General features: G+C 54.9%; 1 protein-coding gene across 3 annotated transcripts in view; it reads left to right on the plus strand.

Moving 5' to 3' along the window:
- Window positions 1-12,980, plus strand: part of RNF213 (ring finger protein 213) — a 105,281-nt gene that overhangs the window by 77,509 nt on the left and 14,792 nt on the right. For all 3 annotated transcript variants that reach the window (XM_047093963.1, XM_047093964.1, XM_047093966.1), the window contains 13 exons: window positions 2,102-2,202; window positions 2,294-2,476; window positions 3,455-3,624; window positions 3,730-3,829; window positions 4,946-5,057; window positions 6,152-6,362; window positions 6,601-6,791; window positions 7,489-7,611; window positions 8,364-8,474; window positions 9,013-9,255; window positions 9,541-9,622; window positions 10,944-10,978; window positions 12,079-12,173. In XM_047093963.1, coding sequence (XP_046949919.1) covers window positions 2,102-2,202; window positions 2,294-2,476; window positions 3,455-3,624; window positions 3,730-3,829; window positions 4,946-5,057; window positions 6,152-6,362; window positions 6,601-6,791; window positions 7,489-7,611; window positions 8,364-8,474; window positions 9,013-9,255; window positions 9,541-9,622; window positions 10,944-10,978; window positions 12,079-12,173 — 1,757 coding nt within the window. The remainder of the gene's footprint in view (window positions 1-2,101; window positions 2,203-2,293; window positions 2,477-3,454; window positions 3,625-3,729; window positions 3,830-4,945; window positions 5,058-6,151; window positions 6,363-6,600; window positions 6,792-7,488; window positions 7,612-8,363; window positions 8,475-9,012; window positions 9,256-9,540; window positions 9,623-10,943; window positions 10,979-12,078; window positions 12,174-12,980) is intronic.

Here is a 12,980-nt window from a genome sequence, read left to right on the forward strand (position 1 = left end):
CTTTATAAGCTGATAATATCCCATTGCGTGGATGGACATAGTTTGTTAATCCAGTCATCCCCTGATGGACCCTTGGGCTGCCCCCACCTTCTGAAAATAGGTAGGAACACTGCCGTGAACACAGGTCTGCAAGTGTCTGAGTCGTGCTTTCAGCTCTTCCGGAGACGAACCTTGAGTGGAGCTGCTGGGTCATATGGAGACTTTGTGCGTAACTTTTTGAGAAGCCGCCGAACCGTTTTCCACAGCGGCCTCACCATGCCTCTCCTGCCAGCAACCCACCGAGGTTTTGATTTCTCCGTATCTTTGCCGACACTTGTTACGTTTTGTTTTGTTTATCATAGCCGTCCTGATGGGTGTATCCCTTTGTGGGTTTGCTCTGCCGTTTCCCTAATGACTGATGACAGCCAGCATCTTCCTAGGTGCTTACGGCCCAATTGTACGTCTTCTTGGGAGAAATGTCTCTCCAAGTCCTTTGCTCCCTTTCGAATTAGCCTGTTGATTAACAAATCAAATTTAGCAGGGTGTTAAAAACCTATCCCATTTCTTTTTTTTTTTTAATTTTTTTTAATGTTTATTTTGAGACAGAGACAGAGTGTGAACAGGTGAGGGGCAGGGAGAGAGGGAGACACAGAATCTGAAACAGGCTCCAGGCTCTGAGCTGTCAGCACAGGGCCCGATGCAGGGCTCGAACCCACAAACCGTGAGATCACGACCTGAGCTGAAGTCAGACGCTTAACTGACTGAGCCACCCAGGTGCCCCAAAAACCTATCCCATTTCTTTTTTTTTTTTTTTTAATTTTTTTTTTCAAGGTTTATTTATTTTTGGGACAGAGAGAGACAGAGCATGAACGGGGAGGGGCAGAGAGAGAGGGAGACACAGAACCGGAAACAGGCTCCAGGCTCTGAGCCATCAGCCCAGAGCCTGACGCGGGGCTCGAACTCACGGACCGCGAGATCGTGACCTGAGCTGAAGTTGGACGCTTAACCGACTGCGCCACCCAGGCGCCCCAAACCTATCTCATTTCAAAGTAAGATTAATCCTGGGAATTCAAAGGTAGCTCAGAATCATAAAATCTATAAATGGTATCAGTTACGTATCGAATTAGAAGGTAAACTCTAAATGATCATTTCAGAAGGGACAGGAAAAGCATTTGGTAAAATTTATGAAGTGGAAAAAAGATACTCGTGGCAAACTGAGGATACAAGGAGTTCCTTGTTATGCTGTTAACGCCCAAGGGTATACGTAACATAAAGATATCTATCGCAAGCCTCATGCCTAAGCCCAAAATTCCAGAAGCACACCCACCAGACTCTTAGCTTGTATCGTTGAAGATGCACATTTCCTAAAAACTAGCATCTCCACTTCTGAATACAAACCCTAGACACTTCCCGCTGGTACTCAGACACGTGGAAGGATGTTGGGTGCAACACGGTGGGAACATTCCAGATGCCCAGGTAACCAGAAAACAAGGAGCTGGCGTGTCTGCCGGGGGTGCCATACAGCAGGTAACATGAACGATCAGGACTTAAAAACACTGAAAACAATAACGTGGTCCTTATGCAGGCGTGCAAATGTCCTGCACGCGGGAATTTCGGGGGGCCTGTGTGCGAGGGGAAGGAGAGCAACGCTATCAGAAGGGCACCCAGGGACTTACAGCTGTGTCTGCTGCGTTTGGTTTCTTGAAAAAATCAGCTAAAGCAAATATTCCAAAAATGCTAAGAGTTCTTAAAGCGTGGGGGTGGATCCTCGTGTGGTCATTACGTCATCATTTCAAGTTTGGAATCCCTCGTCGTGGGAGAAGCGTAAGCCTTAGAAAGGACAAGAGAGGAAGGGGGGGAATCACAAGTTGCACATCTCGTCGTCCCCCCCGGCCCCAAAGCAGCATGATAACAAAGGACATTCAAAGCTAGAGAAACTGCTAGAAACAGAAAGGCCTTACCCTGCAGGCAAACACCACAGCCCCAGCCCCCAACTCCAGCCCAGTGGCCGGAGGTGCCCGACGTGCCCACCGTGTCGCCCCGGGAGTGTTGTGTTGGCTGGCTAAGCTCTGCCCCTCTTCGCTGCTCATCAGCATCCTTGTCACTGCCCCCCGTCCCTCAGTGTCTGCAGGAGAACTCTGACATCAAGACGTACCGGCCCTTCGTTGCCGTGATGGTCACTCTCCGTAAGTGTAAGGACCAGGTCTGCAAGACCCTCGCCAGGTGAGACCTTTGGTTCGCGATCCCTGCGGGAGACAGCCCTGCACGTGTGGCCCCGGTAGCTTCAGAACCGGTCACCCTTCTTGGATCCTAGGGTTGAGATTCAGCCGTGCCCCGTCTGCCTGGGAGACGCACAGGACCCGGTGTGCCTGCCCTGTGACCACGTGTTCTGCTTGGCCTGCGTCAAGGTCTGGGTCATCATAGGCCAGATGAGATGTCCTTTGTGTTTAACAGACTTGCCGGAAAGCTTCTCTCCAGCGGTGTCCCAAGAGCACAGGTAAATCGCCCTTTCTTTCTTCTCTGTCTCGTTTGGCGAGTACAGTATTCAGAAATATAAACCGTATTAACCTTAGAAAACCTGACTTCAGAGGTGCCTGGGTGGCTCAGTCGGTCAAGCGTCCGACTTCGGCTCAGGTCGTGACCTCCCGGTTCGTGGGTTCGAGCCCCGTGTCGGGCTCTGGGCTGACAGCTCGGAGCCTGGAGCCTGCTTCGGATTCTGTGTCTCCCCATCTCTCCGCCCCTCCCTGCTCTCACCCTCCCTCCCTCTCTGTCTCTCTTTCTCTCAGAAATAAATAAACATTTTTTAAAAATAACTTAAAAAAAAAAAAAAGAAAAGAAAAGCTGACTTCAGAGAACCATCCTAAGAGAGACGGCCACTTGTGTAGCTTCATAAGCACCTAGTGTCCCAAAATGATTCTCTCCCCGAGACACACGCGAGCATAGATTTGGGAGATGACCCGACTAACGGAAATAAATCAGAAAGTCATAAATTAGATACAGCCGTCACGAGACACCCGAGGAGCTTAGATAGAAGAAGTCTGCCTCCCCGCCGACCCGAGGCGTCAGCTGTGCCTGGCCACATGTCCTGCGGGGCAGCGGTTGGCATCGGCGAACGCTCAGCGGGCTCAGAGCCTTCAGCTCTGCCATCGGTGACTCGGCAGCCTTCCCTTCCCGCCCCCCTTCCGATGAGCGCCCGAAGGCGGGGCACACGGCCAGTCCAGCGGGCGGGGTCTTTGCAGACATTAGCAGAAAAGGGTGTCACTGGCTGGTGCAAACGATCAAGGGGCCCCTAGAGAGGAGTTTGCACCCCATCCGGCCGTTTGCACCCAGCTCTAAGTTTGCACCCAGCTCTACGCGCCCGTAGCAAGGAGATACTTGTATCTCTTTACTGAAGAACACGAGGTGTCCAGCCTGGGCAGGGATCTGGGGCACGCTCTCCAAGCACTGACTGTGCCTCCCCACCGTGTTCCCCCAGGAATGCCATCAGGAAGCACGCCTGTATCCGGCAGATGTGTAACAGTTTCTTCATAGACCTGGTCTCCACCATATGCTTCAAGGATAATTCCCCACCAGAGAAGGAGGTGATCGATGTTCTGCTAAATTTACTCTTCGCGCAAAAGGAGCTCTTAAGAGGTACCTTCCAAAGTAAGTTGCTTTCTGCCCGTAGACCGAAATCAATCCTGGCTTCCTCCTCTGACTTTTTTGTGTCCGACGTGAATAATGAGCTACCCCCTCTCTCTCTGGTTGAAGGGCACCGTGAACACACAAAATCTCTCTCCCCCTTCGATGACGTTGTGGATAAGACCCCTGTCATCCGTTCGGTGGTGCTGAAACTGCTTTTGAAGTACAGGTAAGCACAGCCAGCCTGGAGTGAGCTTCTAGAAGCTGCTTTGGGGGAGCTTTTTCAGTGGGGCACCCCCTGGTTGTGTGTGTGACGTCTGCGGCTGTAGGCAAATGAGTTCAGCGTAGCTACGAGGCACCTTGTTGGGGGGGGGAAGAAGACGTGTTTTGGGCAGGGGAGCGTGTTTCACGTGCGAGAACGCGTGAGCCCTGCGGTTCTGAGCCTCCTCGCACAGCTATCTCGTTTGGGGATTTGGGGGGACGGACGGTAACTTAGAGCGGCCCCCCGCCCTCGTCGTCCTAGGCGTCACCTACGTTTTGTGTCAGCAGTTACATCTGTCTGCTTCTGTGAAGGGACAGAGACGCCCACTCAGTGCCAAAGGCCAGCGGTCGTGTCAAATTATGGTATTTCAGAAAATGCCGAGAAGGCTGACCTGTGTCCCAAGGCTTCTTTCAGAGGACACTTAGTGCCCCCGGCCTGTGCCCTGGCTTGACAAAGCATACTTCGAGGCGACGGCAAAGTCAAGATGCTACAAGAAAAGTTCCAACAGACAGGGTGCCCCGGGTGGCTCAGTCGGTAAAGCGTCCGACGTCAGCTCAGGCCGTGATCTCACGGTTCGTGGGTTCGAGGCTCACGTCGGGCCCTGTGCTGACAGCTCAGAGCCTGGAGCCCGCTTGACCCACCGAGCCGCCCGGACTCCCCTAAACGTTATTAATTTTTAACACGTGTGGGGTGTATGTTTTAAACTAGTTGATAAGTATTTTCAATTTTTTTCAGTTTTAATTTGGACCGTCATCAACATCGATAGATAGGACCCACATCCACAAAGCCCTTGGGGTTCTGTGTAATTGTTAAGTCCGTTAAAGAGTTCTGAAGCCAAGAAGGCTGAGAACAGCTGGTCTAAAGTACAGAATTGTATTCCTCCAATATTGTGCTAAAATATTTTCAGTACAACCATGTTATAAAGTATATGTACACACGGCTGTATTTATACAGGAGGAGAGAGATGGATAGGTAGGTAGGTAGACAGATAGATGCTGTCTCTCTCTCCCTCTCTTTTTTTTTTTTTTTTTTTTTGCAACACGAGACCTGAGATCACCAGGTACCATATGTCTCTTTCTGCAGCTTCCAAGAAGTGAAAGATTACATCCAGACTTACTTGTCCCTTTTGGAGAAGAAAGCGTTCTTGACTGAAGATAAAACTGAGCTGTACATCCTCTTTAGCACCTGCCTGGAGGTAAGCAAGCCGTCAGTACCCTGAGCTCCTTCTGCAAACTAGCTGGACCACCCGGTCTGTTCAGTGGAAAAGTGTCTCTGAAAATTTACAGAATATCATTTTAGTGGGTGAAATTACCAGATGCTCCGCTCTACACACAGAAACACTGCTTCTGCCCCCAGCAGTCGTGTGTTCTGATGTGTCCGAGCCTGGGCGAGAGGAAAACACCACTCCTCCCAGCTTAACCGAGCTCATCTCTGCGGGTTGGAGAGGCTGTGGCTTTGATTGCTTGTCGTATTTCTTCTCTCCGTACTTTTGCTACTTGCAAAAATGTGACGATGCACATGAGAAAATCAGATTATACGACGTTGTTTTTTCTTCCTCAAAGGTTTTCTCTTCCCCTCCTTCTTGCCCCTAAAATAAAAAGGGTTGTTTGTTTTCCATGATTCGAAACAGTTACCTTCAACCTTAACGATATTTTTTTCATGTTTATTTATTTATTTTGAGCGAGCGAGAGAGAGAGAGAGAGAGAGAGAGAGAGAGACAGAAAGTGTGTGTGTGTGTGTGTGTGTGTGTGTGTGTGTGTGTACGTGTGTACGAGTTGGGGAGGGGCAGAGAGAGAATCCCAAGCAGGCTCCACGCTGCCAGCACAGAGCCCGACTCAGGGCTCAAACTCACAAACTGTGAGATCGTGATCTGAGCCGATATCAAGAGTCAGATGCTCAACTGACCAAGCCACCCAGGCTCCCCCAAACTTACAGTATTTCTGTCTTGTTCTCCGTGGTCACACTGTGGGAATTTTGGAAGGTTGGGGATGTGCATATTAAAAAGAACAACATCCTGGGACACCTGGGTGGCTCAGTCGGTTAAGCGTCCGACTTCGGCTCAGGTCATGATCTCGAGGTTTGTGAGTTCGAGTCCCGCGTCGGGCTCTGTGCTGACAGCTCGGAGCCTGGAGCCCGCTTGGGATTCTGTGTCTCCCTCTATCTCTCTGCCCCTCCCCCGCTCACACTCTGCCTCTCTCTCTCTCTCTCTCTCTCTCTCTCTCTCTCTCTCTCAAAAATAAACATAAAAAGAAAGAACATCCTTTTATTTTCCGGTTCTCTGTTCCCTAGGATTCCATGTACGAGAAGGTTAGCGCCCTCTCTACCAGCGAGGGCCAGAAATGCCTGAGAGAGGACGGGGTGTTCCTGGAGACCTACTCGGCACGGCGCGGCCCCGAGCCTGCCAGCGAGGCCTCGGTAGACCACCTACAGGAGCTGGCCAGGATCCGCCTCTGTCTCAGCAGGGCCTCTGACTTCCTCTCCGGGCTCCAGGAGGGCTCAGGCAGGTCTTCGTCTGCACCCCTCTCCGCCCCGGGCCTAGAGACCTCGTTCTGTGGAAATTCGGGAAGCAGAGCGATCCCGGTCTGTCCTGTGTCCCCTTCCTTCTGGGTCGGTCGTCACACTGTGAGTTCCGGACGCCGGGGCCCGTGCTGTTCGCGCCTGGCTCCGGGTCCCGGACGGGTGAGCAGTGAGGACAGCGGGCCGCCGGGCCCTCACGCCTGTCTCGTTGTGCTCTGCAGAGGCGGCCGAGGACAAGCAGCGCTACCTTCAGCAGGTGGAACGCTTCTGCAGGCAGGTCAAGAACGACTGGTACCGGGTGTACCTGGTGCGGAAACTCGCCAGCGAGCGGGGGATCGAGTTCGTGCAGCGCCTCTCCAGGCCGGGCCACCCGGCGCGGTGGGTGTTTCCCCAGGCGGTCTTAGCGCAGCAGGTGAGTGGCGCGGCCTCCCGTCCTGGCCTCCTCCCCCCACCCCCGCCGGTCCAGCCTGGTCCCCGGTGCCTCCCTGCAGCCAACCTGCCCAGGCTCGTGGTGGCGTTTAGGCGGCCTGCCCTGGGGGACAGGTGGGCGCGTGCACTTCTGGTTTGTCACCTCCCTGCACAAAAAGCTTATTTGGGCCTCGCCTTTGATCCGGCGTGACGTGGGCAACGCAAAAGAACGAACGTGTGGCTTTTGCTGTTGCAAATGAATAGTGGTCAGCTAGCAGAAGAAGTCCTTTCTCTCCCACGCGGGCAGGGACGGGAGGCAGGAGAAAGAGGGTAAAAAAGCTGTAGCGGTTTTGGCTCCGGGCCCCGTTCCCGGGGTGACAGAAGTGGCACTCGGCATGCTGGCTTTCCGTGTTACCTCCACTGGGAGCCTGGCACGGGCATCCTTACGGCACTGTCGTCTGTGCTCCCGGCGGGGACAGAACACAGCGACACGGTCAGAGCTGCCTCTTGCTCCCCAGGCCTGCACCCACTCCCCCCTCCACTGCGCAAGGAGGCGGCCTGTCCCAGCACAGCAGGGGACCGTCCTGCCTGGGGCCGGACCTCTAACCATCGCCTGGGTCCTCTACCTGTCAGGGCGGTTCTTTGCTGACCGTGTCCCCCCACGTCCCCACCGTGATGAACCCGTGTCCCTGGCCTTGCAGGAGGATCACTCAAGCCAGATGGACCGGTACCTGGTGCACGGTGACAAATACAAGTCCCTTCGTGACGCGGTGGGCAAAGCCGTCCTCGAGTGCAAGCCCCTGGCTATTGCGGCTGCTGTGAAGGTAGGACGGCCCCTCCCCCCCGCTTCCCTCGGTACCAAACGGCGCCCCAGAGCCGAGTCGTGTGTCCACGGCCTCCGCGCGCCCGGCCGAAACAGGAGGATGTTAGTAACCGAGTTAGGGGACAGATTTGCTTGACGTCGCTGACCCGCCCGGTCGGGGCCATCAGCAGCCCCTATGTGACGGCGCACATGTTACTTCCTGTGAGACCCTGCTTGAACATCACTTCCTCTGAGGTCACCCTCTGATGGGAGGTGCGCGGACAAAACTGGGGACGACGCTCCTACCTGTGCACGGTCGTGACTCCCGTCGGTGCTGACGTGGGCGCTCATTTCCTTAACGAGGCAGGGAGTTCCTAGAGTCACCTTCGAGCGGTTCTGTTCTTGCTTCCTCTTGGAGGCCCCGTGTACCCTGGGACTGTGCCGGGAAGTGAGGAAGTAAACACACAGCCTCGCTCGGCTCGGTGGTGGGGGTTTCCAGGAACGGCGGGGTGCTCAGAAGAACAGCGGTGCTCTCTCTTACGTGGGTGCCAAGCGGTCTGATAAACGCACTGAGCTGCATGGCGGAATGTCTATGAGCCGGGCGGCCTCAGAGTCCTTGGCCAGGGGCCACCCTCGAGGTGCGGGGGGTGGCGGGCGTCCAGGTCTCGGGAAAGGCTGTCCCGCCTCCCCCCGGTTTAAGGCCAGAGTCAGCAGGACTCTGGCCCTCAGTCGGACGTGTGTAACCGAGCCTCACCGGCGTCCTTGCCTCTTCAGGTCTCCAGGAACCCCGGCCCTCAGCAGGCGGCCCACTTACTGTTAGCGCTTTTCAGAGAGGTCGCCACTTTGTACAGACTCCCTGATGCAAACCTCCATCCTAAGCCAGAGGTGAGTGTCCACTCTCGGGACGGTGCTCACAGTCTCAAAGCCCAGAGGGACTTTCTTGAATAGAAGTAAAAACCACAAGGGCGCCCGGCTGGCTCGGTTTGTTGAGCGTCCGACTTCGGCTCACGTCCCGATCTCACAGCTCGCGAGTTCGAGCCCCGCGTCGGGCTCTGTGCCGCCAGCTCGGAGCCTGGAGCTGCTTCAGATTCTGTGTCTCCCTCTCTCTCTGCCCCTCCCCTGCTCACGCTCTGTCTCTGTCTCTCAAAAATAAATAAATACTTAAAAAAAAAAAAGAGAAGTCAAGAATATAAGATAGCGTTTACAAAGCAGAACGTCAGAGTTAGCCCCGGGATGTGTGGTGCTGTGTCTGAAGATGAAAATTCTCTCATCTGGATAATCTCCCCTCAAACGGTGACAATCAACCGTAGTTTCCTTCCTACTCGATACGTGTCTGGATCGAAGTATGTGGCTAGCTTAAGGAGCCAATGTTGGCCTTCACGTCATCGTCTTTGATATATTTTTCAACATGTTTTCTCGCCAGCAACGTGAGGCTCTCAACAGCTTCATCGAGGAGAGCGAGGTCCTTTCTCATCGGGATATCAAACTTTTCGCAACCTCCCTCGTGGCCGACACTCTGCCCTTGCTGAGCACGGGTGTCCGGGACAGCAGCCTCGAAGGCACGGTGGCAGAATTGGCCGTCCACGTGGCCACCCTCCTCCTGTGCGGACACAGCGAAGTCTTGGAACCCCTGAGGAATCTGGCCTTCTCCCCGGCCACTATGGCGGTAAGCCCGGGGACTGGTTGTCACCACAGAGACCGAGGCCGTCCCTGGGCACCCGTAGAAGCCGTGGTCGTCCTGCGGTCTCCTCTCTGCCTCTGTCTCACTTGACGCCTGAGCCCCCAGCGATGGCGAAGACCTTGCCCTGTGTCATCGCGCAGGGAGCCCTGTTCTGTTTTCCCCGGTGGAGAGCGTTGAAGCGGGCTGCAGAGCCCACTTCCCAGCCCCAGGGAGTGGCAGCCGGCCGCGCGCCCACGTTCCTGAAGCTTCTCTGCTCTCTTGGCTTTTCAGAGCGCTTTTCTTCCAACGATGCCGGAAGACTTGCTGGCTCAGGCTCAGAACTGGAAGGGTCTGGAAGGCGTGCACTGGTACAGTAAGTGTCAGTCCCTGCGATGTGACCCGGGGCCCACGCGCTTTGTGCCCGAAGGTCCCAGACACCTGGCCGGTTCCGCCATCGGTGCTTTCGCAGAGCGCGGCGCCTGCTGGCCGCGGACGGGGCGCGTCAGCCCCTTCCTGAGCCCCCGGGGGAGGGCGCGCTGGGCACACTCTTCTCTCCCTGGGACGTGAGCCACACCAGAGGCCCGGGTAAGGGTCAGCTCACGCCACGGCCCAGGTTCCGACCCAAAGAGAGTTCTTTTTTAAATACAGAAGCGGGAGCCCTAACGATGGCACCTGTACTTCGTGTAAACTTTGCTGTTGCCTGAGTAAATCATCCTTTTGTTTAATTAATTAATTAATTAATTAATTTATGTTTGAGAGAGAGAGAGTGAGCTGGGGAGGAGTAGAGAGAGAGGGAGAGAGAATCTTTTTAAATTTTTTTTTAACATTTATTTATTATTGAGAGACACAGAGACACAAAGTGTGAGTAGGGGAGGGGTAGAGAGAGGGGGAGACACAGAATCCGAAGCAGGCTCCAGGCTCTGAGCTGTCAGTGCAGAGCCCGACGCAGGGCTCAAACCCACAAACCGCGAGATCGTGACCTTAGCCAACACCAAGAGTACGTCAAGAGTTGGACGCTTAACTGACTCAGCCACCCAGGTGCCCTGAGAAAGAGAGAGAGAGAGAGAGAGAGAGAGAGAGAGAGAGAGAATCTTAAGCAGGCCCCATGCTTAGCACGGAGCCCAGCGTGGGGCTCAATCCCACAACCCTGGGATCCTGACCTGAGCTAAAATCAATAGTCAGACACTCAACCCCTACCGAGCCACCCAGCCGCCCCTATTTATTATTCTAAACAGACACAGCCAGGACTTGCCCAGCACCCCCCTTTTTTTTTCAGTTTATCTATTTTTTTATTTTTTAGTAATCTCCCAACATGGGGCTCGAACCCACGATCCTGAGATCAAGAGCCCCATAGTCTTCCAACTGAACCAGCCAGGCATCCCCTGAGCAAAGAATCCTTTTAAACTGGGTTTAAAAAGTTGTTACGAAACACACTCCTCAGAAACAAAAAAGTTGAAAGAGAAAGGAAGGGTGGCTCCCAGGGTAGCCCGTGGCACGAGCCCGTGAAGGGAGCTTCTCTGCGTGTCCAATCAGGCCCACGCGTGTTTTCGCTGACGTGCTCAGCGCGTGTTTTCGCTGACGTGCTCTGCGTCCTGCTGTGGCTGCGCCGGAGAGGAGAGCGTTGGCCTTCTCTCTTAACCTCGGGTCATGGGGTGGAAACTCAGCCGCCAACGTGTGTCCTGTTCTTTCAACAGTGTGTCCCAACGGCCACCCCTGCTCTGTGGGAGAGGTGAGTCGTGGTGTGCGGGGAGGGGGGCGGGGCCCAAAACGTCTGTTCCTGCAGATCTGAGGCTGGAGCGGCGGGCGTGGAGGACAAGGCTGATGAGGGTCTTGACCTCTAGGGGAGCGCAGACCCTTTTGAAGGCTGTTGGAGGCGACCAAAGGGCGCTGCGGGTCTCTACACGTAACCGTCTACTGGGGGGCTGTGCTGGGCCCTGTGGGGTGTGCTCGGGTGCAGAGTAGTGTTCCTGGCTTCGAGTCACCAGATGCCAGTAGCACCCGTGTCCCCAGCGTGACAACCAAAAGTGTCTCCAGACGTTGCCAAAGTCCCTGTGGGAGGCAAGACTGCTGCTGGCCGTCCTTCCCGGCCACTGCCACACGGGATGTGTGACACGTGTCCTTCTGTAACGGCAAGGTGTTGGCTGGTCCGTAGTCTGGATTACTAGCCCAGGGAGGAGATGTGGTGTAGACACCGAGGGACGGGAAGAAGACCCCCGGGATTACAAGCCCCGGGAGAGAGGGCTGTGTGCGCCCCGTCTCTGCGTCCCGCAGCACCCGGCCGGGGCTCTGCTTGCTCAGCAGGAGGCTGTTGAGTTGAACAAAGTAAACGAGAGACCTAGAGGAGAAAACCCGTCCTTCCCGGGACCGCTCTCGGCTCCAACATTCCGCGCTCTGGGGCTTGAGGCTGGTCCGGCTGCGATTCGCTGTATCCAGGAGCACACAGTCTGGTTTGGGAAAAAATGAGGTTGTGGAAGGAGCGAACCATATGTGTTTTGTTTTTTTTTTTTTAAATAAAAAAAGTCCCAACAGAGTTGGGAACTGGGTTTGGAGGCCGAGGCGGTGTTCCCGGCGCGAGATGACAGGGCCCGGGCGTGGGCAGTCGGGGCAGCAGGGAGGAGCTGTGAGCGTGTATCAGCCTGTCCTGCTCAAAGCCCCCGTGTCCTGGCACACACCACGTCTGCACGGAGCACGCGCCCCAGGCCCCACGGCTCCGGCAGCCCCCCGCACGTGCCTGCTGTCCAGCGCGGTCCTCGGCCTCCCGCGTGGGCGTGTGCGCCTGCAGCGACAGTCGTCCACAACTGAGCGTGGCCCCGTCTGTGTGTGTCCTAGTGTGGCCGGCCGATGGAACAGAGCCACTGTGTGGACTGCGGGGCTGTAATTGGCGGGATTAACCACAGACCTGAGGACGGGTTTCTTGCTGTCACGTAAGTAAGACGGCATTCGTTTCAATTCGATCCAACTACGGGTTCTGGAGCCTGGTTCTATTCCAGCGGGTAACTTGATACTGAATACGGTATTAATAACTTGTGCATTTGGGCCTGTCGGATCTCAATGCCAAGGTCCCTGTGGTCATGGAACAGTGCGGTGTCTGCTCTGTCACTGGCTGACTGGCCTTTTTTTTTTTTAATGTTTATTCTTAGAGAGCAAGGGAGGGGCAGAGAGAGGGAGACACAGAATCCAAAACAGGCTCCAGGCTCCGAGCGGTCAGCACAGAACCTGACATGGGGCTCGAAGCCACAAACCGCGAGATCATGACCTGAGCCCAAGTCGGACGCTCAACCGACTGAGCCCCCCAGGCGCCCCTGACTGACCTCTTCTCTGTAAATAAGGCCACACATGGATACATACTTGCAAGAACACCTGTTATTCAGATGTCTTCTGTTGGGGCCTGGGGCGTGGCCCCTGTAGAGATATGCTTGCCATACGCAAGTGACCTGGTTCAGAGCGACAGTTAAATCTGCGAAGCCACAAAGTGGGCATTTTTCTATCTGAGCCCACGCCGTCTCACTTGGAGACTCTCAGCTGCCACCACTATTTGTGGGACGTGAAGGAGACAGAGTCCGTCTTATCAAACAGTCCTAGGCTGGTGTCCTGATCCCAGCCTTCTCTCGAGAGGAGTGTGGCTCTCCGTGCTCCCCCAGAGGGCAGCTGGGGCCCCTCCGTGGCCATCACATTTTCGCTAGTCTGCTGCCATTAGAGTTTAAAATATCCTAGCCTGTTATCGCCACAAA

Source organism: Lynx rufus, unplaced genomic scaffold (assembly GCF_022079265.1).
Source record: "Lynx rufus isolate CCGP_SWC_20201006 ecotype Redwood Valley unplaced genomic scaffold, mLynRuf1.p SCAF_37, whole genome shotgun sequence".
Classification (NCBI taxonomy): domain Eukaryota; kingdom Metazoa; phylum Chordata; class Mammalia; order Carnivora; family Felidae; genus Lynx; species Lynx rufus.